This window comes from Accipiter gentilis, chromosome 8 (assembly GCF_929443795.1).
Source record: "Accipiter gentilis chromosome 8, bAccGen1.1, whole genome shotgun sequence".
NCBI lineage: Eukaryota > Metazoa > Chordata > Aves > Accipitriformes > Accipitridae > Astur > Astur gentilis.
The window spans coordinates 34,096,463-34,124,088 of record NC_064887.1 but is presented as its reverse complement, the minus strand read 5'-3'; the positions used below and the strand labels follow the sequence as shown (position 1 = coordinate 34,124,088).

At 42.6% G+C, this 27,626-nt stretch overlaps 1 protein-coding gene across 3 annotated transcripts; it reads right to left on the bottom strand.

Annotated features, from left to right (window-relative positions):
* Positions 1–48: 48 nt before the first annotated feature.
* On the bottom strand, positions 49–27,626 carry FAM20B (FAM20B glycosaminoglycan xylosylkinase). Of its 3 annotated transcripts, XM_049807177.1 has the most exons (9): positions 26,864–27,027; positions 26,627–26,734; positions 18,576–19,106; positions 15,733–15,819; positions 13,144–13,253; positions 10,760–10,931; positions 7,917–8,108; positions 5,575–5,634; positions 49–3,808 (listed from the first exon to the last, which is right to left on the bottom strand). In XM_049807177.1, the coding sequence occupies exons 3-9, from the start codon at positions 18,950–18,952 to the stop codon at positions 3,577–3,579; spliced, it is 1,230 nt and encodes a 409-aa protein (XP_049663134.1). In that variant the 5' UTR covers positions 18,953–19,106; positions 26,627–26,734; positions 26,864–27,027; the 3' UTR covers positions 49–3,576. The 3 variants fall into 3 exon arrangements, with proteins under 3 accessions (XP_049663134.1, XP_049663136.1, XP_049663135.1); XM_049807179.1 differs by lacking the exons at positions 26,627–26,734; positions 26,864–27,027 and adding an exon at positions 27,572–27,626; XM_049807178.1 differs by lacking the exon at positions 26,627–26,734.

The following is a 27,626-nucleotide window of genomic DNA, read 5'->3' as shown; positions in this document are numbered from 1 at the left end:
AAGAGAGAGAGAGAGAGAGGGGAGAGAGAGACTTAAACAATCCATCAATGTTGCTTTATTAAAATCTTTATTCACACAATGTTGCTTTATGTGGAATCTGACCCTGGGGGATACAAGTACAAAGTCACGATTGCATTCTGTTTTCTTATTAGCAACCTCCATTTGTGCAGCTGCTCCCAGGGGCAATCCTCTGACAGCTCCAAGAGGGGTGTCTGTTTCGAGCATCTTGCTCCAGCTGCCACAGCAAATAAATTACCTTCTCAATAAATTAGTATTTTTCAGTTGAAGTTTGTTTGGCAAGACACACTCCAGTTCATTAGCTGCTGGAAGAGGAGCCAACTTCAGTGTCTCCTCCAGCCCGGCTGCTGACTTAAGAAGGAGGAGATAAATAGCAGATGGCTGATGATGCTCTCTTTTTAATTAGTTCTTGATTTCTGTGCTTCAAGCGCTCTGATATTACTAATATCCACAACACAACCATTTTGTAACATCTGGAGTCAGCAGATTACAGTGTGCACAGTGAACAAGAATTAGAAGGCGTCATGAAAACCTCACTGACAGAGCACAGCACCTGCCTCACAAATCACACTATTTTTCAGAGAATCAAGCAGACCCTGTTCATATGTGAATGCTGCTTCTTATTTCCTTCGCAATGGTTACAATTTAAAATTCCTCAGGGTTTTGTATGCAAGCAAAACAATGATCACTGCCAAAATGCCAGAGATTATCACAAGGCCAAAACCAGATCTTCCTGATTTCGGGTAAGAGAGGAATTTATTCTTCTTTCCTGCTGCAGAACACTAAGCTCCAGTGGTGTTTACAGTTACCAGAAGCATCAATATGACAAAAAAAGGAAGAAAAAAAAGCAACCGTTTCTTGCTTCCTCCTACTGATGATGCCGGACTTCATGCCCTTTGTTCACAAGTAAACCAATACTCTGCTTTAAATCTTTGACATTCATATCGGGGGAAAACTTATCTTCAGGTTCCATCTGATGGCAAAGGCTTCAGCTTAGAGCCCCGTGAACAAGCAATGCATAAGTCCTGAGCACTAATTCATAAAGACAGAAAGATTTTTTTTTTAATCCATTATTAAATCAAATAAATGATCAAGAGTGATCATACAGAAATCAAAACATCAAATTTTGGTAGATCCTTCCCAAAATATTAAGTGCTCATGCCTAAGCTCAAAGACAAGAACAGGCTTTTAAAAATGCTACAAGCCACTACCATGTGCTTCACCGTCTCCCCTTTGTGTAAATCATCTTAAATTTCCTGGGAAACGGTCTATGCCAAAATGCCTCAGTATGAATCTATTCTGCTTTAGAATAAAAGCATTCACTAACCACTGAACTGCTGCCCATGGTACTTCCCAAAAGTATCTTGCTCAACCACTGAAATCTGACTGCCAGCCAAGCGACAGGCCAGCTCGGGCCCCGGGCAATCCCTGCATGGCTCCTGCCCACGGTCACCATCAGCTGAGCACACTCGCTTCTGCCCTAAGGGAACCTGCAATGCACAATCCACGGCAGTGGGTTAAACTCACCGAAGGACCGTGGCTTCTAAAGATTGTGTTATATTACCAAGTACAGCAATAAATGGGCACTAGCTTAACACCAGTGTCCTAAAAGCCGGCTGTGTGTTACAGTCCTGACTAGTGTAACACCAATAAAAAACTCCACATCCCATCCTGACTCTGGGGCGGGTCTGTGATGTGGACGAGTCCAGAAGAGATCTAGAAGAACATAAAATTCAATTTCAGGCAAGCAGTTGCATTCTACTTTCAAGATACTCTGCTCACGCAATGACAAAAGAGAGTTCGACAAAATCAAGCTGTGTTTTTAGAATAAACTCTCACTAACACCTCTTTGATCAGGTATGGCAGCAGGAGTAAGAACTGAAAACAGCTCTTTATCGGCCCACCACATTACTGCAGAGCTAGAAAGACTGACAGACAAATCAAGGAAAAGGTCTTAAACTGACATTTTGCTGCTCTTGCTCACAAGTCCAATAACACATCATCGCTTTGGGAAGCAAGCTCTTTTCTTACTTCTAAGGACCATACTATCTGAACTGAAAATCAATGCAAAGCTGTTAAATTTGGAAATGTAATGATGAAGCTGCTTCCCTTCTGGAGACAGAGATTCAGACCTACCACAAGTGTGACAAGTTTTACAGCCACAAGCTCATCCACAGCGCAGGCTGACGCAGTGCTGAAGGATGACAGGACTAGCAGAAGACAAGTGCTACGAGTCTGCCCCGAAAAGCCAACTTAGACCTCCTCTCCCCTATCTATGGCAAACCCCTTAGGAGCGAGGACCCCAGAACATCGCAGTGGGGATTGAAGGAAGCAGCTGGGGAAGGCAGCAAACCTACTGGAAGTGCTCACAGCTTCAGAGCTCAGCCACAATAGCCAGGCCAGGTAAACGGTGGGACTGAAAAACTGCTGGTGTTCCACAAAACAGCAGCACTGAGCTGTAGTTACAACATCGAGCAGCAGGAAGCTCTCTCCAAACGAGACGAAGAAGAAAGAGCTCAGCTCAGGGTTCTTGCCATTCTTCAGGGCCTTGCCCACAGCTGTTGGTTACTGGGAAGTCCAGCAATACACCTCTCTTTGTGCCCAGATTCCCCACATTAAATAGGACACTCAGCAGCACAACCTCGCTAAACAGAACCTGCTTCCAAGGACAGATTCTGTCCTCCTCCTCAGCTACAATACAATGAAAATTTGGTTAATATGGACACAGGACTGCAAGGGTATTTTCTCTAGTCAGACCGTGCCAGATTCCTTAAAAATGGAAAACAGTGACAGGACATGTGGAAACTAACTTTAACCCCTTAATTACAAGTGCTGTATAACCACCCTGTCCTCCCCTAAATCTCCAACCCTGTGGATAAATGTTTGATAGGACTTCAGCAAAAACACTGAAGCATTATCACATATGAGGCAAACCCCTTTCCCAGCCTTTTATCAAGGAAAAGTCAACTGAGCAGCAGAGGTCCCCTCTCCCACCCCTAATGGCATTCAGAAGAACATCCCACCCCCCGGGGGGTGGCACAACTCTTCAGTCTAATAATTATTTTATTCACCACTTCCTCTTTCTTTAAAGAAGCAGTAAAATACCTAACCAGCTCACAGCTGATTATGTACAACCCTGAATCAGACAAAAACTCATAAGAGTATACGTGGGAAAGAGAAGGGGAGAGGATCGTACTGTTCATCTCCATTTGTTCCCTCTAGATTCAGTTCACAAATTAGTGTCTGTATTCCACACACTTCCACCAACACCAAGAGCCATTTTTATCCAGTGCAATGTCCACTGCCGGCAATGGACACACCACAACAGCCAAGATGCCGTTATGGGTACTGAGCCGTCCAAGGCTCCAACTTCCCACCTCTTGCTGCTGTCAGCCCAAGGTAAAAGCCAGCGTCACCTCTGTTTCTCTGGCTCGGAAGCTTTCCTGTTCATTTCAGTCCATCTTGGCCACAGCCTTCCTGAACTGATTGTGCTGTTTTTCTATCGCTTTTTTGTTTGTTTGTTTTTAAAAAAGGAGTTTTGTCTGTGTTCCACTACAATTACAAATGAGACAGAGTCATCCTGTCTTCCACCAGCACAACATCTGGCCCAAACTGGTCTGTGCACTGCTTCACTGTAGCCAGAATGCTGAGAAGCCGCTGGTCTAGGGCATCCAGATGAGGGTCAGACAGCACTGGTGAGATGGGGTCATGCGACATAGCAGTTTTTAAGGCAGACTTCAGTACTCCATTCTTCAGATAATTGAGTCTGTTCCAGGTAGAAACCCGGATGCTGCAAAAGAAAGAAACAAACACGTCATCGTACCACTGTCCAGCTGAAGTGCCATCAGCAATACCAAAGCCAACCTCTGGAGGGAGCCTGTTACATCATGATTTCATCTAAACAGAATGCAGTCTTACCACAAAAGTGGTTCGGGGATGGGAGAGTCCAGGTATAACTGCATTATAAGCAATATCTAAGGGAAATTTGAAAACTGAAGGTGAAGAAGAAAGAACCTAATGTGACATAATTCTTATGTTACACAGGAACACTTTCAACTGCTAGCAAGGAAGTTCTTCAGTCCTGAGGCCTCCCAGACACAGTTTGAAAAGAAAGAAAACTTAACAGTCTGGCTGTTAATTAAAAAACAAAACTCACGCTACCTCAGGAAGAGCACCACTGACCAACAATTAATCACAAAGGGCAAAATTCAGTTGACTGAACTTCCACAGAACGTGAACATAGCAGTGATATTTCTGCTTCATTGGCCATTAAGGTTGTTCATGTCGGCCCATCTCAACTGTCTTGTTCCGTGAAGTCTCTTGGGATTCTCCCCCAGACTTTTGTGGTTTAGCACCACCAGTCTAAACTCATGGGTTTTGATGGCCTCCAAAGAAAACAGCAATATAAGCAAGTGTTGTAACAAACCTATAGTTAAAACAATTATGCATATGAATTCTTATATGGCATTTGGCTGGTATCAGAAAGAAAGGGTAACTGAAAAGCAGGAAACTGCAAAGTCTCCTACATAAACTTCTCTTCTGGTTGCATTTGGGAGAATATAGGTGAGAAAGACTCCAGAAGATCCTCATAAAGCAGGAAATTAAACATGCATTTAAAACTAATGTAGGAAAACTAACGAATTTGAAAATCATTTAGTTTAACTGTTCTCCATATGAATTCTAAAGGATCTTGCAGAATGGAGGCCAGGTGTACTGTAGCATGCATAGAGCCTTGCTTAGTGCAGGCAGGGGGTGAGAGCTCAGACTTTCTGCAGAGTTCCCAGGTTTCACAGGCCGCAAGGAATTTGGGAGCCAGAACCCTCCGAGGACAGGCTCAAGGAACTCTCAACTAAATGCTTAATTTGGAAGGTTTAAAGGAGTTAATGTTATCTTAAAGTAACAGATACAGGAAATAAATATAACAGTATTTTTCTTCCTGGTACTTTTAATCTATTTGTTGATGAGAAGTGGCAATGGCCTGCTGAGAAAGCGGCCACAGAAAACGGGAATTAACAAGTCACAGCCTCTAAAAATAAAATTAACAAGACCACAGCTCACAAGGCCAAAGCAGAAACAAAATCCTGCAAAAACCTACGAGCTTCACTTTGAAAGAAGCACCCTGAGCAGTGCTACAGTCTTATTTAGAAACAGCATTTGGAAATGAAGGTAGTTAAGTTCCCAGACACGTTGAGTCCTTAGTTTGTATAAGGGAGAACTCAAACTGTGATGTGAACTTTTATTCAGCAAGAGCTGGATGGAGACAGCTGCAGATGCAAAGTACCTGTCATACTAAGGATAGATTTGAACCAGTGACCTGGAGGCAAGACCACTTCTTACCGTCCACCGTCTGATGTACTACCTTAATAAAAATGTATTTCTCAGCTTCTTGAGCAGTGACAATACATCAAACAAAAATAGTACCTAAAAAAATTTAAAGCACTATGTACCTGAGAGAACATTTTCTGATTGCCAGAAGGCTTCAAACTTAATTATATTGCAAACCTAAGGACAGCAGTTGCATAAGTAAAGTCAACAGCATCCCTGCATTTCACTTACATGCAGCACTGATAAAGAGGAGCCAAGATGCTTCTTTCATCCAGGGCAGGGTTTCCAAAGCTGAAAAGCAAAATTAAAACCAAGTGAACCAGTTGAACTCCTAATGTTGTTCTCAACACCAAGAGATTTGTAAAGAATTCCAAAAAATCAATACTAGGCAATTTCATGCTCCAACAGATCAAATCATTTCAATTAAAATATGAACAGGCCATGACCAATTACAGATATAACTCTCAACATCATCACCTAACGTACCAGGTAAACAGAAGCAACACCAGAATACCTAGTTCTTTATCAGACCAAGGCACCTTAGAAATGAACTTCAGAGGAGTTTAGCAATTGAGCTCATCTTGTGAAGCACGGGAAAGGAATAATTGGTATTCTGGAAACAGAGAGCAGGAGCTTTGCCTGTCTGACACAGCTGGACAGGGAATGAATGAAATAGCACGCATATGCTGTTTTAGAGGGCCAAGCTTAGAACAGTTCAACTAACAAGGTGATCAGCTTTAACATTTCATGATCACACTTTCTAAGGGAGGCCTGCCAAAAGGATTTCATAGTATTTCAAGCTTCAACTAAACATGTGCCTTGCCTTTTTTTTTTTTTATATAGTTTCACTCTCCTTATAATACTGTTTTCAATGAAGAACTTTCCCCTCAATAAAGATAACTTGCTCTAGGAGTCTGGCATTACTCTGCTCAAATAATTCTGTTATTAATAGCTTTAAAACTGGAACAGGCTCCACAGGGAAGTGGTCATGGCACCACGGAGCGTCTGGATGATGCTCTTAATCATATGGTTTAGTTTTAGGTAGTCCTGCGAGGAGCAGGGATTTGGACTCCATGATCCTTACAGGTCCCTTCCAACTTGAGATCTTCTGTGATTCTATGAAAAAACTGTCCCCCTATCCCTTATCTCAAAGGAGCTGAAAGAACTTTACTTAAGCTTTCAAGAAAACAATTTACTTCTGGGCCTGCAAAGCCCCACTGGAATTTTTTTCCTAACATTATAAGCATGTACCACCACAATGAAAGGTCTGACATGACCTTCAACTATCACATTCACTTGCAGTGACTAATAGATTAGTGGCTTCCTCCTAGCACATTGCCAGAGCACTACAGAAAGACAGTTTTTGCCAAGTTCACCTAAAGCAGTCTGAAAGCAGCAATAATTAAGCAGTCCCAAGGTGGAATGCATCCTGCTGACAAAACAGAAGGGGTGTTACTGAATGGGCTGATGCATAAAGACAAAATACTCAACTCAGCCACTGCAGACAAATTAGAAACGAAGGGAGGAATCCACTACACATAAGGCTAGCGGCAAAAGAAATGGTAATTCCAAGCCTTCCAAGGATCTGTCTAGATCAGAGGTCTCAACTGCTGTGTACACCTCGTACAAGTGGTATGCAAAGCCACTGCAGAGCAGAACCTCGCAAGGGAACTGCCAGAGCTTAACCATCCGCAGAAGGGGAAACTCACTGCCACTGCAGATGGTAGTGCCCATCAGCAAAAAACCTCTGGAGTCTCTGGACTAAATCATGAGAAAGTGGAATAGGTTATTTCTGTTCTTAAGAAAAATTAAGCAAATTGTTATGATTTAAATAAGGCTGTATCTTCTATAGGATTTTTATCTTAAACTATACCAGTCAATATACAAAAACACTTGCAAAGACAGAACAACATTTAAACACATACAGATAGTAAAGTTTGGCCTCAAGAAGGACTTCTCATCAGCTCCTCTGAGTTACATGCTTCATTTTTATTCCAATAATAGTCAATGTCCACACTCAGGACACCATCATATTTTGCTCTCAGTATCAGTTCTATCTCCATTTTGAACTTCTAACCTTTTAAAGCCAGAGCAGACATATCCAGAAGGCAGGGAATGCCAGATTATTCAAAGGCACATTTTCAAAGGATCTGCTTTTACTATGGCACTAATACTCACTGGTAAATAATAAATCACAAGTTTTTAATCTTCCATTAATTAAAAGCATAAAACAGAGGAGCTTTTCTGGGGATAGGAGAAGAGAAGGAAGGAAACCTTTGAAAGTTGCTTGGGAAAAAAGGTCGTACCGTGCTAATTTGGGAATTTCTGTAGTTTGAGTAAGACTTTGCCCAAAGCAGTCATAGTATTTAGAGTACAGAGTAAGCACCACAGCCTTTGAAGGACCCTAATAATTGTTGAGTAATTTCTGGTAAGAAAGAAAGCTTTGGATTTTTAGCACAAAAGGTATCAATGAAAAAATTAGCGAGAGAAAGAAAACAGAGAGATACAGAGCAGATAAACGTGTGCCCTTGTGCTTGCCACTGCCTGGCCACCTGGATTTCCCTTACCCTCACCTTTTGGCATTATCTAGGAGGATGAGCATACTGGCTCCTTCATCATCCTGGAAACTCTCATAGTGATGCCGATCAGCATTCCCAATCAAATAGTCAAAGATGGCGGTGTCAATGATATCAAGGAGACGAGGGCCTGAGTCATATGGTGAAGTCTTCTTCACAGCATCGCAATAACTTTCATCATACTCCCACCTGTGGGCCGTCAAAAGAAACCAAATCAAATCTTCAAGGAACACTCCATCATTGCACAGCAATAGTATTCATAGCTGTCCCTTTATTCACTTATGAGTGCAGCAGCAGCCAAGGCTATATAAAGAAGAAAGAGCTACACAGAAGTGTTTTATTGAAAGAGTAAATCCTGTATTAACACCCTAGCATATGGAGCAAGCTATAGTTTCAGTGCAAGGTTACACATCATCTTCCTACAGAAAACAAGGTTGAGTTTGCTTCCTCACTGCTCACAAGTCAGCAGCGGCTGGGCTGCTTCACAGCAAGATTACTGTTGTGACTTGCCTCCCTTAACTTCCTAACTAAGGACTTCAAGTACCGCGTCTATTTCTATTGCCTTGACCTGCTCCCATCAGTCTTGCTTTCCAGCGATCCTCTTAATTTTCTCTTTCTAATGCAAATCACCTCATCACGTTACTAATGACCTCCTCTGTCCTGAGGAGAAGGGCCTCATATGTGTTCATTCTCCTTCATTCACAGTTGTCTCTTTCCTCCCCACTTTCCTTTCAGACTATCTCACCTTCTTCTCCACTGGCAGGACTTCAAGCCTCCCTTTTCTCTTCTCTCCTTCTACACGCAACCTAGGCATGTACTTCCGATCTTGTAACATGGATGTCATGTCTCAATTCGCCAAAGCTAGGATTTTTAATTTTCTCATTTTTTTCTTTACAGTTTTCAAAGCTGTTCAACACCACCACCAAAACAGCCAAATCTCTAGTGTATATCCTTTCCATCTGTCAACCTAAATAGCAAGTACATCTATATCATCTTCCATGTAAGGTCTGAAACAATCCTTCACAGCATAGAAGTTAAGTTGGAAATGCCTTAAACCATCTGTGACTTGGAAACAGAAATGGAGGAAACACAAGCTGGAGAGACTCGCTGACATGCTCAAAATTGCAGAGAGTCATAAAAGCAGGGAGAAGATCAGAGTTTAACTACCAGAAATGCCACATACCCCACCTCATCTTCTAGAGTTCTGGAGCCTAAGCTCCCACTATCCCATCTTTCCTCCAGTTATCCAAATCAGAGTGGCCATCTTCTCAATGTTTTTGTTGACACATCACACACCCTCCTCAAATGCTGTCTCCAGTTCCCTCTTTATTTTGCATCAAGGTCCAACTCATATTCAACTTACAGCACAAATCCACAAGGCAAAGTCTCAGAACGTACTCATCCTTGTACTGGATACATTTCTTTTATGCTACATCCCTCTTCCCCTCAAGTGTTTCTCTTTCTCTCATCTTCCTTTAGATCAGTACTTAATCTCCCTGCTACAATTTTTCAGATATACTATGCTCCCTCTTCTCATTTTCCATTCAGTCTTCCAAGACAGACCTTTCTCCGACATTTATTTCTGATCATTTATACTGTATTAGCATAGGACTTCAAAGGTCAGGGATTTTACCTATTACATGTCCATTAAAAATTATGTGCACTAATGTGACTATATGAATTATGTTCAAAAGGTCAACTCAGAACAGAGTAGAAGCAGCTAGATCAGGAAAAAATTCCTACAGAGTTACTTTTCCATAATTACCAGACACAGAAAAAGGAGAGCATGACATCTAGAATGTTTAATTCTCCTGATGCTTGCAAAGTGAAAAGCGCAACACAACAAGGTGCAAGACAGAACCATGCAATCACATCTGAACAAGGCAAGAGCAACTGAGTTTAAAATGCAGCGAATATCAAATCAGCATAGGTACCAGGCTAAATGCCTGTGTAAGTAGGCAGTTTGTGATGAAAAACAGTATCTCAAAAAAAAAAAAAAAGAAACACCTCCAAGAAATTAATTCCATTCGTTACTGCAATTTACCATGTACTAAATACAGCTGATTTTGACCTGTTGAAAAGGAGATAACATCTGCTGCTCAAAAATCAAACTGTACATTTAATACTCTAAAACAATTCAACGAAGCCTTTGGATGAGATTCTTTCTGAGAACAATTGCATCATTGGAAATCAGTGGCTATTTTAGATCAAGAACTAAAAATCTCTTTCTAATCACTTGTCCCTGACACAGACTTGGACTCCTCCAACCCAAATACTCAGACATGTTATGTCTATTGTACAAGATTGCTAGATCCCATGTTTGTCCTTCTCTGAAAGCATTCTTCAGATGCTGAGCATGGTCATCAAATACTGCCGGTATTCAAAGCAAAGAACTTTTCAGTGCCCACCTACTTAAGCTAAACCAGCTCCACAACTCTTGAAACAAACTAGGAGGACTGTGAAATCAGGTCTGGCAGAAAATAGCACAGTGCTACCACATTTTAGCGGGCCACAGAGAGACACAGTGTCAACAGAAGATCTAGTGGCACAAGAGAAGAGTCTTGGTTTGCCCAGAGCCAAGATTTTCAGAGCTTGGAGTGACTGCATGGTGGAGCTCTGTTCCAGGCAAGAAGTAGGAAAAGGACAGCACTTAGTATTGTGGAGAACAATGAAGATTTCTTTCTTGCTCATTTTAATTTAAATCTCATCCTAGACTTCTTGACTTCTACTGTCATATCAAGAAAACTGTTGGCAAAACTCTAGGTTTTGAGAACACTTGCTCCTTAATTAGCCACTGTATTGCAAGGGTAATTCTAGCAGAAATTATCATGTTCTCATACCTGGCAAGTTTGCCTTCACGATAAGTCCTACCCCACGGGTGCCGATGTTTCTGAAGAGGCCAGACATCCGGTAGCCACAGAGTCACTGACCCCTCCATGATGTCCCCGTCTGCACAAGCTGGTTCTGTTTCCCGACAATAGTAGCACTTCCCATAGAAGCAAGTGTTATTACCTAGGAAGAAAAAAAAAACAAAAAGGGATCAAAAGAGCAGAACTTAATCCAAGAGATGCCAACTGAAAGGGAGGAGCATATTGTTGCACCAGAGCCTTCCCTGCAATAGGATTTCACTGCACTTGACCTCATGCTTCCTATCTCTTGAGAGGGAGATGCTCAAAAGAGATTAAACAGACATCTGTTCATTCAAAGCAACATTAAAGACTAATATTCAAAGCAGAGGGTAATTATATTTTCTAATGTTTTTATCACACTGAGAGTTAATACAACATTGCACTATCAACAAGTTTTTGTGATCCTTTCCTAGTCCTTAGGACCTTGACTTTGCAACCTTAGCACTGCTTGTTTTTTTAAAATTTCACACTTCATGTGTCAGATTTCCCATTTTTTTGAAAAAGCTGCCCAAAAAGGGACAAGTGAAAAAAGACTAAGCAGAACTCAAATTAATTTGGAGCCCTGAGACCTGCCACATGTCTCAGTTACTTGAGCTGACTGAGCAGGGGAAACACAAACAAGCTGTCATTCTTATATGATCTAGGAATGCAGATCGGTCAAGTTTCATGAGTGTCTTCTGACAGAGAGGAACGATGAAACCCTGCAGTCTTTAGTCCATTAAGGCCTACGTAGCCTGTAGCATAAAGTAATGTGCATAGCCTTGATTAACATTTTTAGCTTAAGCCTTTCTATTTCACCCTTCCAACCTGCCTTTGCTTGACCCTTGCCAAGTTAATTCCAGTTCCACACTCACAGATGTTCTTCCAAAATATTCAATTATGTGTCCACCTTGTGATTCCACCTATTTCCTGTCCTTTCTTCCTTTGGCTCTATATCCAATAACCTCCCCAAACCAGGCCCAGCACACTGAAAGATGTCTTTTTCACTTTCCACCCTCACACATCACAATCCCTTAGCCAGCCAGCGCTCCTTTGCAGTCCTCCAACCAGACCCAGCTCTTGTGCTCCCACTACCCCAGTCAGACAATGTGAGGACATCAGAGAGATGATCATTAACGGCGTGGAGCTTGCAGCAGACCAGATCTCTTATTTGTAAGGAAAGTGCTGCAAGTCTCTTTTCCTATCCATGGCCTGCAGCAGGTCTAGCAAGAGACAGAACTCTTTGAGATTCTAGCTGCAACTCTAGCAAATCTGCACTAAGTATGCATGAATTATCTTTTCTTCAAAACCTCAGAAACTTAGTCAAATTGGGGTTGACAAGAGATCACAACCTTCTCCCCACATCCACCCATTTCTTTGGTTCATGCTCTGCAGAACAGGCAGTTCCAAGGAATCTAAGGAAAGGCAATGAAAATTTCTGGAACCATACTTTTCAAGTCAGCATTTGTGCTAGAAAACTGCTTAGTTATCTTGGCTGAAATCAGAAAAAGTAAAGTCTGCCTGAGGCAGACACCCAATCTGAATGCAAAAAGAGCTTGGCAAAGCAGAGCTACTCTCATCTGAGTTACACCTTATAACTGAAAGTGTTAGGCAAACATAGTAGGTGAGATTACCGATGGTGCTTGTAATAGAAATATACACAGGCACGCATATTTACCAGCTGTAATGAGCAATCATCTCTAGTGTCATCTTATTAGGGGGGAAAACAAAAAAGTAATAATTAGATATTTTATGAAAGCCTGAAGGAGTTAAGGCTGCAGCATAAGTCATTTCTTGGTGCTTAATGACCACCTGGTAGGAGTTCACATTAATAATTCCCATTAAGTGTCCTTCATGGCATTATTCCTGTAAACAACGTATGGAAGTTCTGACACATGTAGTTATGAATGCTCAGCAGACTGATGTAGCACAAACAACATCTAATACCAACTGACACATCAGCTCTATAAATTATCCCAAATCACCACTGTTGTTCGCATTAAATACAATTTCATTTTTTTCCCTTCAGGTCTAATCATAGACTTTTCTAACCACCTCTGACAACAGAGAGAAAGAAAATTCTTACTCCAAAAAAATCCCATCTGTAACAGCAGCATGAGAGAACACAGAGAAGTTAGAGGAAAAACTACTTGGAGAAAATCAAATCCTCCTCCCCCGCCAAATGGGGTTATACAAGCATTATGACCTCTCTTGGCACAGAAGGAGACTTACCAGCTTCCTGTATGACAGTTAACTGTTCTGTAACCCCACGGCTCTTTTTCCCCATTAAACACATTTTTCTTTACTGGCCTGCACAATCCATGGAATCCACTTACCCACAGCCATGAAGGTACCCAGAAGCTGCTCTGTGGCTACCGGTTTGATCTCTGTACGTAGATTCACAAACCTGCCAACAACCAGTGGAGCTCGTCGGAAACCTAGAATTCTAATTTAGGGTGAAAAAACATGACATGAGAATTTGCAACACTGGCAGCAGTTCTAAATTAAACAAAACAAACCAAACCCACAGTCTTTGTGCCATTGTCTGAACTTGAGATGACTAAGACCAAAGTTGGAACCCTGCAGCAACCTCCTCTATTCTCCAAGGCAAAATAAGGAAACTCCTTCTTCTTAAATGCCTGGATGTTAAACTTGCTTTATAAGCCATCAGTGACACTCCTTTATTAGAGCATTTGCAGCAGAGCAACACAGGATGCACCATGCTCCAACTCTCAGAAATCAGACCTCATACCAGAAATATCCATCATCTGTCTTGTGTACAGGCTGAAGCAGTAACCATATGACCTTTGGGCTGGTCACCTGGAAAGATCATTTATAATTTGTGGGAATTACTATCTATTAAAATGTTATGTTTAAGCCCAATTCAATTATACTTGAAAATAAACAATCTAGGAGTTATTTTATTTGGCGTGAGCGGGGAAGAAGAGAGAATGGTAGAACAAAACTGAATGCCTGAAGTGTCCGGAAAAAAACAGAGAGGTGGGAAAAATAATTATAAAACTTGCAGTCACAAGATCCAGGTTCCACTCCCATGTCTGCCGCAGTCTTTTCTTCGTGACCACAAATGACTTGGGCATTTCTAGTGGAATCTTAAAAGTGCTTAAAGGAGGAGTACAAACATCAGTACAATGTTAGCCCCAAGTCTCTTAGTGTGCTTTTGATACCCTACCGGTAGTCTTTACATCTCAGAAAAAGAGACTGAAAGGGGACTGTCCCTTCTGAAAAAGGGACAACCTACATTGCATAGAAATACTGGGAGAGTCACTCTAACAGCTGTAAAGTGTCTTTTTTTTTTTTTTTTTTTTTTAAGATATTCAACAAGTAAGTCCCCTTCCATAAGTATAAAATACCTCTAAGAAAGGGCAACACAAAATGTCTGCCTGAACAAATCATGTATGCATAAAGACAAAATTCATAGCCAATAGAGAGTGTTATGTACAGCTTGAGAAAATGTGGGGGTTCCAAGTAAATAAGCACAAAGCTTAGATCTGGCAAACCTGTCCCTGTATTTTCAGACCCACAGCTGAAAGGCCACTAGCCTGGACAGCACAGCCTCCCCATTAGGGGTAAACATACAACATGATTCAGATCGTTCTTGAAACAATGGCATCCTCAGACAAAATACGTAAGTGTCACCATTCAAAACAAAGGTACACGCTAAAGTTTTGTGGGCAGGTAGCTTCTGCTAGGTATTCCTGAAGAATACAGAGGTGCATATTCACAAAGAGAGGAGAAAGGCCAGAGAAACAAGCACAAATCCACAACCAAACAGACAGCAAGGAATAGCTAAGAAAAAGGGGGTTGGACACTGGAAAGGCTTTGAACTGTGGCTTTACAAGGTTCAATCACTGCTTTTTCAGGGAAACTGAAAACTGTATGTTTCTTGAAAGCACAAATGGACAACAGACACCTGGCTACATCATCTTGTTTTGGTCTTAAAATACCCTGATTTTGGCCCACCACCTCAAGATTGCAACAGCAGCAATGGGTATTACACAACCAAAACTTCCTAGAATTACTAATTTCCATTGCCTGTGCAATGATTTCCACGGATGAATTAGGACTAGCAAACATATCTTTTACCACCTATGAATTCAGTCACAGTGACGAGCCTCTTATGTACTGAGAAACCTCAGTTTAAGTCCAACCATTCTGGTTTTTATATTTGTCCCTCCTTATTCCCTTTCCCAAGATTTTAAGTCTTATTTAAGAATTTTTCACATCTTTATTTATCTTCAGAGATCTTCTCCAAAGTGCCAACATAGTCCTCTTACAATGAGGAGACCAAGACTGTGCTCGTTTATTCTAGATGAAACTGCACCTCTAACAGTATTTCCTAACTATTGACATTCAGTGTTTGGCATTTTCTACCCCATTCTGTATACGTCCTGTAACTTTGTTTTTCTTCTGGTAATTGTACCTCCAGCTCAGGTCCACAAAACTACCTGGGTAGCCCTGAATACAATTACTATACATAAATAGCTGTTTTTCCTCTAGGATGCACTGATTCATATTTAGTCTAGACTAAACTGTTAGTCTAGACATTAGACTTAACTTTTTAGTGTACTGGACATTAACTTAGCATATACATTCAGCATTTCAGACTCTTCCACAGGAGTTGGCTAACCTCTTTCTTCCATTTAATATGAAGTATCAGTGGTTTCAGTGCTCATTCTCCCTTTCAATTTTTTCACAAAAAATCTTAAGTGTTAGAATCTTGCACAGATCTTTGAAATGCAGTTTCACAAAAAAAGCTAACTTTTACTTTTGCCTTCAATGTGGTATATTGGCAGGTTAGAAATAGCTTACATCTGAGGTGTATTCTTCAAGGAACTCCTTTTTCCTCAACTCTGAAAAAGCATTTACCAGAGACAACAAAACCAGGTAACCCAGTAATTCCATACCTATCCAAGTGAAAGGCTGCCACTTCTGCATTGTGTCTGTCATAGCCAGCGTATGGTTCTCCTTCCACTACATAATCCCTGGCATATCTGTAATTGAAGTAAGTCAAATATTCATGCAGGATTTCCATCAATTTTGCTGTTCAGAATAACAAGTGCAATAACAGTGCTATGTTAAACAGACTCTGGGTCACTTTCAAAATGATTGCCAATGGGAGAGAGAAAAAACATTAATGAGATTAAATAGCATACAGACTGTTGAAATAGTACATAAAGAGGAAAGGTCAGTAATGTACAGTGGTCTCAAGAGCTTGGGAAGCAGTGCCCATTCAAACTAATGAGTTTTAATTCAACCATATGCCAAGTCATATCTAAGAACAAAGAGCACAGACCCAGCTACAGAACAGGGGACTATTTATACTGGAAAGCAGCAACTCCACAAACGATTTGGGGGTTAGAATGGATTGTAGATTAACATGAAAATACAATCTGAAATTGTGGAAGAAATGCCAAATGCAATCTTTAGTAGCTAGAAAAATCAGCAAGCGTGAACCTGAGGACAATACTGGATATAAAAAGACCCTTTATTCTGGTGGAGAAAAGACGTAATGAACAGCAAGAACTAGAAATTAGACACTCATTACAACAACAATGGTATATTTTGGTGAAGTGGTGGGCTTTTCCCCCCTTTTTTCTTTTTTTAATAGATGTTACTTACATTGTGAAGGCAAACACAAATTTCTGAGACTCATGACATTTGAATCAGATCTAGATACTGCTTAAAAAGCATGCTTCAGATAAGCATAAAATACCACAATCAATACCGAGCAAATGGGTGAAATGCAGTACATTTTCAAATAAAGTAAGGCCAAATTAGATTACCTATTTTCTCATTTCCATCTACGTATCAAATTGTGTAAACTGGATTATTTCCAACAGACTTGGTGTTCAAGCAGTAGCAGCAACAGTGTAAGAGATGCCACAGTGCTCTACTTTGATGTTTTAAACCCGCTCAGAGAAGATCTGGGGCAAGGTGACAGTCCATTTCACCAGTCTGAGCAAATGCTTTAGCTTCTCTGCAAGGCAGCTCAAAAGAGAATTAACCAGTGCAGGATGGTATGGAGTTTTTGGGAGGAGGATCTGAAAGATTCCTGCCAAATTGGAACTTACACCAAAGAAGCATCTTATTTCACATAAACCACTGGCATGTTGTGGTAGCAACTATTAATCCATAGCAACTTAGGCTGGATTTCAAGTAATTTTGAAATGAGACGGCTAACCCTCAGAACATGTCCTCTAAGTCAGGTCTTTTGGATGTACTTACAGCAGGTTTTTGAAAACATGGTCACATTTTGAAAGCTGCAGAGCTAAAACCTATTGATAAAAACCAACCAAATTATTGCTTCCATGCACGGTAGGCATCTAGTCCTTTCTAGAGCAAAGGTAACAAAGGAATTCATTCTTCCCCAACCAGTAGGTTTTCTCAAAAAGGTTTTTAGCAGTAACTTTGACCTATCTGTCAGGTCAAAAGCTAGTTAAATAGACTGTCTTGCAATGACAGAACAAGACTCTACCTACAAGCCTAGCTATTTAGCAGTCACAAACAGAACATGGGTCTACTGGTATGACTAGGGCCATACTGTCTAGCACTCCTATAAACTGTCTAGCACTCCTATAAACATTCCCAGCTGCACATGTCCTTGATGGAGCACAGTCACTGTGTTCGCCTGCACAGACATTCCATTATGGGAATGCAATTTAATGCTTGGTGAAACGCTTTACAGCACTCACTTATACATGAAGCACTATAGAAACGCCATGTCTTGTTACTGCATTTATTGGATGAGCCGGCTGTTGTACCACCAAGACATCTGTGTGCAAGGTTCACACTGTTTAAACACAGCCTAGTCCCACAGTCAAGCTCCAGCTAGACTAGTAATTGACCATACAGAAACAGGACTGTGAATTCAAGAAGCGGAGGGCAGATTTTTTTTTTCTCATTCTCTAATCATTCATTAACATGACAGAAAAACTGCATGCTTGCTCAACCAATATACTTTGGAGATGACACTCTGTAATGACAACACTTTACATTTGCAGTGCACTCCCTCAGAACACACCTGCCTTACTTTTTTTAACATCTTTCTTCTCCTTTTCCCTGAAGGCAAACAGTTCAAAAAGCTTTACAGACAGGCACAAGACTCTTCATAAATGTTCAATCATGTCAAATTTCCCTGCGGATCACCATAAACAGAGGCCACACCAAGGAAGTATCACTACCCACTCATTCTTACATTGCTCCTCCACTAGTCACTATCGGCAGACAGGATATTCAGGGACTTTCACTCTGACCTACCAAGCCATTTTTACAGTCTTCATGCAGTTACACCAGACACCCAGATCTACTTTTAAGACCACTGCCAACTTTCACTCCCTCCCTCTTCTTGAACTGCATTCTCTCATGGCAGTTTGACATGACCCTTACTCAGAAAGAGTAGGCAAGACTTGTCTCCACACTGCCAGAACCTGCACTTCCCCAATGAGGAAGACACTGCTCAGAAACATCAGGTTTAACCAACATTCCCTCAGGACTGATCACAGTGATTATTCTTTCAACCTCAAGACAGGCTGTTTCAAGCATCAAAACTATACAGCCTGAGAGACAGTTGGCTCAGCAACCTAATGTTACTAGAGCACCAGCAAGGCTGTGTACTGTCTCACAAATAACAGAATGGCCTTTCCATTTACATGTAAATTTGCAACTTAAACATTAATGCAACAATATGGAGATTAAAGAAAATATACATAAAGCAGTTATTAATTCAGTCATTGAAGGCAATATTTACCTCTTGGGTTTGAAGACAACCTTCTGTCCTCCTTCAAGTATTAGCAAAGCTTTCAGCTGGGTTCCCTTGTATCCCACATCAGCTTTTATTATTTTCTTTGTTGTCATGGCATGCATAACAGCCCCTAGCTCAGGCGTCTCCTCAGGATACACCTCCCGGGGCACCACCCATTGGGATGCAATCTCCCAAGGGGACTGCAACGTATGGTCAAGTCGGGGGTCCAGTTCTACATGGAGGCTTGCCATCATACGGTGAAAGGCGCGCTGGTCCTCCCGGTTGGCAGCTGAGGTGTCCAAGTTGTCAATGAGGAAAACTTTTGTGAAAATGAAGATGACAAGGAGGATGGCCAACAGCACAACTCGCTGCTTTAGCTTCATGGTGACCTTCAACCCTTCTCCCCTGACCCTTTCTTCCAAGTGTTACAGGAAGTCTGCTGGAGATCAGGGTGAGGAAGGGGATGTTAGTTAATGAATTTCCTTCATAACTTGCATCGTGAAAGAGCTATCACCACTGAAGCATCTTCTGGTACCCCTAAAAATTAACAAAACACAAACTTACAAAACTGCATTCCTGCAGATCCCACCAAACTCAAAATCAAGTTTATTCTTGGAACACAAGTTTGCATTTATGTACACTTGCACCCTAAAGCCCAAACATTTATGTTAAAACACATGGGGTTTGGTGTCTTCCTGTAGCCTTTCAGTAATCTGCACGGAAGGGGAAATTGCCTGATAGCATCTCTACACAGCTGAAATCATAACAGCTATAACTACCATGGGCAAGACTTTTGCAGAGAATTGTAGTTTAAGCTGATGGCTCCAATTTCACAAACACTTTCCCATTAGTAAGAGAACCTATGACCTCTGGTTTCCTAAAGATTTGTCCCTTAAGAGCAAGCTCCCAGGTAAATTTCCTGACATCTGACAACTGGTGAGAACAGCTGCACAGCCTACTCTCCTAAAGGTACAAGACATAAGGACAGAATAGACTTAATTTGTTTATCGCCTTTCAGTTGCTGCCACTATCATTTACCCATCTCTCTTCCATTCTTTTTAAAAAAAAAAAAAAAAAAAAAAAAAAGGAAAAAAGGGTGGGGACATCTTTACTTCCTTGCAGTTAAGTATGTATCTTCTGCAGTCAACTGTAAAACCAATAACCACAGAAAATCCACAAAATATGTGTAATCTCAAAACCAAATTAACAAGAAAAAAAACCCCCAAACATTAATCCTGCCTCTTCTCAGAAACCTCACCTACAACACAGTTGAAGCCACATCTGTGTTTCTGTATTTACAATGGGCTGCAAGACGTCTCACCCCTCAACAAGCCTTTGCCAGTACAGCATTAGCATATAAGGACAACAAACACAGTTAATCACCTGGATTTCAATTATATGGACAGAAATTACCTTTATAATATTAGCTGAACGTAGTCAAAACCCAAATGGAAACAGATACTAAGGCACATCTCTGAGGAACGCTGAGAACCAACAGAGATTTCTCTTTGCACAAGCTATGCTAATCATGAAAACCACAAATGGTACCCTGAGCTGTGGTAGGACTAATATAAAAAAGCCTTCTCATGCAATTTACCAATAAGCATATAAACCCATCATTATTAATCATGTCACGGGAAAAACAAGCTGCACAGGCTAAGTCCATTTACCAGCAGCAACCAAAGGACAGCCAGACTATGACTTGCTGGCCAAACACAGATCACGGCCATCTTCATTGTCTGTGTGGACATCGTGCCCTGTCTGCAAAGGTCACAGAGGGGTACAAAGGTTCTGAGGGGCCTGAGCATATCATTGGGATCATCGCCATCGAAGGTTAAGGCCGTGGCAAACAGCAAACAACAGTAAGGCACATCCCTTGAGCAAGTCATCAGTGCAGACTCAGGTTTGGCACAGTATAAGAGTACTAGTATAAAAGCACATGCAAGCCCAAGAAGGACTCCACAGAACCATAAATAAATTTACATTAGGTCCATAGCGGACCCACCCTACCTCCCAGCTACATCTCCCACCTTCCCGTGTGTCAGTGCTAGCATTCATGCAACCCAGCCGCAAGGTAGTTCAATGATCCAGGTTGCCAATCCACCCAAACATTAACCACCTTCTTTGGTTTATGTGTGAACCACCTGCTATGGTTAGTTTTTTGAGCCAGTGCGTGGTTTGTCATCTGCCTACAAAACATCACTACTGGTGCAAGTCAGAGAGACAAGGGAGGGTGGCACAGCAGCTCCAACAATGGGAGATGATCCATCAAGCATCTACAAAGCCCTTACATCTACAGAGGGGCACCTTAAGTTACTCAGGTCAGCACTGTCACCCAAAGAACGGCCCTGCCCTCCCTGTACTTCCCACCTTCATGCAATGAACTCCATGAAAGGCCTGATCGGTGTTAAAGCTTGAACATATTTATTTACTAACTTTTGGGTTCAGCCCTCCTTCCCCCAAATCTGGTTTCCAACATAGTTTCACAAGCATCTAAGGAGGGCACACCATGAGGCCAAGAACAAGTGTTTCTCCTGGCAGCAGCACTAGTGACATACGTGCAGGTAAAACTACGGCCCAGGCAAGCCCAACAAAGAATCAGCAGCTGAACCACTTAGAAACAGTCACAAAGAGCCCACCATGAGGGACAAGGAAATTCGGTAACAAACTGTCAGATCTTCCTATTTCCAAAATCCCTCTTTTCAGCACAGCAACCAAGCCGAGCACCACTCGACTCACACGTGACATGTTCTGGCGATGCAGAAGCATGGCTTTTAGCCCAGCTTGCCATCTGAATTTTTTTCCCTGTCATTGTCCCGCCTCAGGTGACAGCTCAGTCCAGTGTGGCCCTTCCCAAGTTACACATTTTGCCTCTTAAATACTTCCTATAAAACCTGTCCACTGAAGCAGGAAAGAAAGTGAAAGTCTCCTAATGACAATGACTTAAAACTGAAATGTGAACAAGGGGTTTAATGTTAATAGCAACCACTTACAGTAACATAAAAACCCCACGAAGGGTAGAGGGTAGGGTGAAAGAAGGCTACCAAATCTCATGGATGATGCCTCAATCTAGTACTATGGTCCCCTGTTAACTACGTAATACTGATTTTAATCTGTTGGAAAATAAGTGCTTGTGCTAATAGTGAAGACAACAAATCACGTTTACACAGAAATTAAAGTGTCCGTTTTGTTTAGGCAGCCTGTATTTCTCCAAACAGCACGTCAGTCTGCCTATTACACACTGCAAGCATGAAAATGAGAAGCACAGACAAGGAAGATGCACCTGACCCGAGAGCCCCAATTCTTGCAAATACACAACCCGTCACTCAGAGAGACAGCCCTAAATAATAATGTTATTCTTAAATGTAAGACAGCAAGCAAAGCAGATCAGGCTATCACTGTACCCTCTCATTGTAATCTCATAATTTCACTTCTTTAAAACTAGTAATTCTGAATAACTTTGAACATTGCTGTTATCAAGATCTGCTTTCATTCATTTTTAAAATCCATTAGAGTTTGTAAGAAGTTACACAGAAGAACACAGTTCCTTTCAGAACAGTTAACTTCTCATTGAGATATGTATACATATACACATACATTTTAAGAAAGCCTCACAGCCCAGCGCTGGCCAAGTAAAGCACGGGACAGAAACATTTCATACCTTTAGAGCTCAAGCTGGGTACTCGCTTTCCTAGACTGATTTTCAGGAATGCTGAATTTCTCTAGGGGTATTCTTTTTGCAGGAAGGAGGAGAATATAACTAGAGCCACCACTTAAATTAAAGGTCATTTACTTAGTTTACCTTTTGTGATAGCTTTGAAACTAATTTTGGCTGAAAACCTCCAATGATGTAGACAGAATTAAAAAAAAATAATAATAAATTAAATATTTGCTATAAGACATTTCAGTAATTCCCTGAAGTGAACAACCAGTCCCCACCAAACATTTCTCCTCCAGGTTGCACAATTACACTCCCCTTTTGCTGTCTGTAGCTTTAAGCAGGTGAGCCGGCTCTGACTTTTTACTGACATCTGCCAAAATGAGTCATCAGCTTCTTTTCTCCAACAAACAACAAAACACCCCTGAGGTTGCTATGCAATCGATTTCACAGGCTAGCTGCAGAGCCTGCACATTACTCCTTAGGTGCCAACATTATGCTCCTTGCTGTACAAGTGAACAAAAATGAATCTCCTCATGAAGTTTACCATGAAGAGCAGGAACTTAAACTTTATTGGTTTTAAATTGAAGATGGCAAGAGTGACAGTGTTAGAGGTGTTATAAGAAAATATTTACACAGTTTTGGAAGAAAATAATTTGCAGAAAAGGACAAGTCTTTTGAAAAGACTTGGACTGGAAAAGAGGATTATGAAAGCTCCGGAAGCGCGAAGCTGGTCCTGGAATGAAGATAGAGATGGAAAAGGTGGCCACACAAACAAATGAAATAATAACAACCCCCCAAAATTTTAAAAAGCGAACATTAGGGTGAGCTGTGAGCAGAACTCTGTGGAACGAAGGGCAAAAGGGTCTAGGACAATGACAAAAGTAAACCCAGGGGTAATCTCAGAAGGAGACCCAAAAAGGAAATAGTTCCAGAAACTGGCAGGGGTGAGAGGACAAGGCAAGCGTCTTCACGCTTGACAAAAAGAGGCAAATGGACAGGGTAGCTGCTTACTTCTACCTAAGAGTCGTGGGAATATGGGATGCACAAAATAATAGTAGATGCTCTTTGAACCAGAAGGCATCAGAGAAGGAAAAACCCAAATAAAGTTTTCAGAAGTCAAGTACCTTTTAAGTGTCTGACCAGAGCTAACAAGACACAATGACAGAGTAATCCCTGTGTACTTACAGTCACAGAACAACACACATTCCCTCCTGCTGTTGGGCAGCAGACATTGATCTCTTACCAAGGTCAGCTAACTCTTAACAGTGTGCAGTTGTTGGTTTGCGGTTTTTTTGTTTGTTTTTTTTTTTTTTCTTTTCTTTTTTTCCTGAGCTTCTGCTTAGCATTATCTCCAGCTACCATTACTAAACAGAAGACATAATCCAAAGAGTTTTGTTGCCTTACCACCCAAACTCCCATCTCCGCATTAAAGAAGTACAGAAAAACTCATTTCCTTCTCTACAATTTTAACATACTCCTGATCAACCTGGAAAAGAAAATAGTCAGAAATAAACAACCATACCAGGTTTTTAAGAGTGTAGTCAACTGGCAGGTTTGCATAAGAAATGCTTGTTTTTCACTACCTCTTTGGGATATTTCCTGATCAATTCTGTCTCTCATTACAATCAGGTCTGTATTCTCAGCAAGTAACAAGTCTTCCAAGTCAATATCCAAATAACAGTTATCTTAATATCACAGTGGGGTCACTGTGCAGGCACACAAACGCCTGAACTAAAGCATGCCTACCGACATTAAATACCAACAACATACCACTTTACTCCCAGTTCAAAAAGCGACGTGAAATTTGCCTGTTATGAACAGGAGCAAAATCACAGCTACTGTAAACAGCCTACAAAGTTAGCAGAGGACCACATCTCAGAAAACTATTTTTATTGGAGTCACAAGATCAACGACATGCCACATATCATAACCTTATTTTTATGACATAAATCTAGAAAGCCACTATCTCAAAAATACTTGTGTAAAATTTGCAAGGATTTTGTTATGCTCCAAATGACAAATAAGGTCTGAGGGCAGGCAAAGGTTGAGTTTGTCAGCACAAGTACACAAAAAAATCATAGCTCAAACAGATGCCAATCTGAAAAAAATATGGTTAAGTATACTCTAAGTTCTGTTTAAATGCACATTTTTGCTTCCTAAATACACTACACCTTTTGGGATCTCCTATCAAAAGGTCTTTAAAAGTTGTCCAGTAGATCCTGGAAAATGCCTTGAAGAAACAGTGTATACAGTAGTGACATTTTCCTCTTCCCAAAAGGAACTTCAGTCTCACCAGATCCATCTTTCTTTCTATCCTCCCCTCTCTGGCCAACTCCTCAGTAGCTCATGCTTGCTTTCCCTCTCTGTGTAAGCCTTGTTATTTCAGTTTTCACAGGCAGGCTCCCACAGACCTTTGCTTAAGATTTTTCAGACTCATTCTGTCACTTCCACTCTCTGTATGCTGCCTGGTTTGTGTATGAGTTCAGTAATCCAGCGCACAAGGCTTAATTCCTCTGCTATTTCTCCATCTCTTTTTCTGTTAAAACCCCTGCTATCTACAGGCAAAATTTTTGTGACATTCTATGCTCTAACTTTCCACATGTACAACTGCACCCCCAGTTGAGAGCTAAAATACAGACAAATATGAAAGACCACAAGCACTTTAACCACTGCATTAACTGTGCCTGCAACTGTAAAAAACAGTAACCGCCTGATATATTCTCACACGCCTTCTGAAAGAAATTAAATCATTTTGTCCATCTGTCTGTCCACCTTGCCCCATTAAATTCCTTAGTAACTTTCAAATCCATTGCCTACATTTCTGCCAAGTTTGTCAGAGGAATACGTCCATGAGCTTTAAAAAAAACAACTGGCCAGATGGAGGACAAAAGCCTCAAGAAGCCAAGGACAACTTGGTATATATGCCCCATCTTTACCAGCAGCCAGCTGGCCACCACTCAGCAAACAGGAACACCTGACTCAGCTGGCCGCAGGCACAAAGACAGGGCAGATCAGGACACAGGCAGCACCTGGGTGCAGTCCTGGGGAGAGAGAAGCTACCAGGGGACAGAGGGTGGTAGGAGACAGGCAGGAGGAGTTCCTATGGTAGGAAGTGGCAAACAAGTCCTCAGGAAACCAGGCTTCCTTAGTTTTCCTCACAGAACAACTTTCCTTCAAGCACCGTTTCCTATGGAAACAAAGTTTATATAATCATGCTTTTCACTGGTAAGCTTTTGGATCCACTGGCTAATTTCAAATACATCTCAGAGAACAGTAGATGTTCTGAAGACAGAGTTTATGTGTTTATTGGAAATTGGCAGCTGGGGAGCGCTGAGGGAAAGGCTGCAGCACTAGCTCAACAGTTGTCTGTTCGCCTTGGCCATCTGGGCAACCAGCGTGCGCACAGCTGGTACACAGAGGGAGCTGGGAACACTATACGAGAAAGAAGGACTCAAAAGTACTGTACAGTGGAACGGTACTGGACACAGGCAGGAGCCAAGGGTACCGATGCAGAGGCTGCTGGGACCCGGACAGAAAACAACCAAAACCAGGCCAGTTTCACTACTAAGGGAACAACTCCCCCTTGTCCCCTTCCCAGTTACTGGAGTTCCACCTGACCATTGCAGGCAGATACAGAGCAACAATAAAGTGAGCTAGAAATGCTTTAGGGAGCCTTGTTCCACTTGGAAGTGAAGCCAAAGCAGTGAGAAAATTCTGTAGCTTTCCTTCTCAACTTGATAGTCTTATGTTTATTCAGCTCATGTGTAAGATGGGCACCAAAAATTTAACTGGGGTCCATATACCCATCTGACATTTAGCAACAACAAGGAGCCCCTCTCTGCTATAAGATAGCATCAATCAATTTCTGTGACTCCCAAGAAGAGAGGCAGTGGACTATGAACCAGAGGACAAGAGATTTTGGCGTCAGAATTGAGCTGTCAAGTTTGTTACTGTGTGAGGGAACAAAATCCATCTCACCCTCCTGAGATTTCATACTGCAAATGGAGACAAATCTTATTGCAACTATGTAGGTCAGACTTAAGGACATATGGGGTGCATGGAGTAATTTTTAAATTAAAATAAGACCACAATATTAATGCTTTGTTCTGTAGTAAGTACCAGGTGGGATCTATTCACATGGTACTCACTGCAAGACTAGAATCTACATTTTACAGTTTTCTCTGTTTGCTCAGACCCTAAAGCACATACGTGTATTATAAGACCAGAGCCTCAGCTAGCATAAGCCAAAACAGCTGCACTGCTTACACACATCTGTATCGACAAAGGCTCTAAAGACAGACATCCTTTAAAAGCGGTTAAACCCACGGCTTTGACAACTACGGTCAGCATTTCTGCTGAACAACACACATCTTATTCTTCACAACCGGACAACGACCTTAGCTAAGGTGCGAGGGGTACTCTTGTGAGCTAGTCCGTTGCGCAGACACGTGTACATCGTTAGAAAGGCAGCAGGCTTCACAGCTGCGCGGGGCTCTTTTCCCATCTGAAAGCAAGGATCCAGAAGAGGAAGGAAACGTAAGAGCGCAGATAAACATTTGCATCTGCCATAGCGATGTCCGCGAAGTCCTTAACTGACCGCAGATGAAACCGGGAGGTATTTGGGGAACCTGACCTTCCACGTATGGAAACCGTAGAGCTATTTCCAGCGAGGCAGATCCGCTCAGACCCAACACGTCCTACGTGCCGGAGGACCCAGCCGTGACGGATTTCAGCGGGCTGCTAACGCCGACCTCGGGCACTCGCCTCGCCTCACCGCTGGCCGCGGCCAGACCTGCCGGAGCCCTGCGCGGGGCGCAGCCGCCCTCCTCCTCCTCCTCTTCTCCTCCTCCTCCCGCGGGGCAGCTCGGCGGGAGGCCGCCGTGCTCCCGCCAGGCCCGGGCCCGGCGGAACAGCTCCGCACCTGCGCGGGCGCGGCGCGCCCCTGGCCAACGGTCGTAACGGTTCTAACGGCTCCTCCCTCTCTCTCTCTCTCTCTCTCTCTCCCCCCCCCCCTCCCGCGGGGCTCCTCGGCCGGCACCCAGCCCCTGCGGCCGCAGATGCCCGACCCCCGCCGGCCGCCCCAGGCGGGGCAGGCCCGGTCCCGCAGCCGCTGCGCCCCGGAGGAAGGCGGCGGGCTGTCTGCCCCCAGGCCGGTGCCCCAGGCAGGGCGAGGCGGCAGGGGCGTGCCCACCCCTCAGGTGCCGCCGCCCCGCCGAGCCACGCAGGCAGACGCGGGAGCGGCCTCCCCCCCCCCCCCCACCGCCGCCGCCGCCGCCGTCGACCCCGCAGAGCGGCCCCGCGGCCCCGCACCGGCCCGTCCCCCGCGCCGCGCCGCACTCACCCCACCCGCTGCCCGCGCTCCATGCCCCCGGCCGGTGCCACCGCCAACCCCCGCC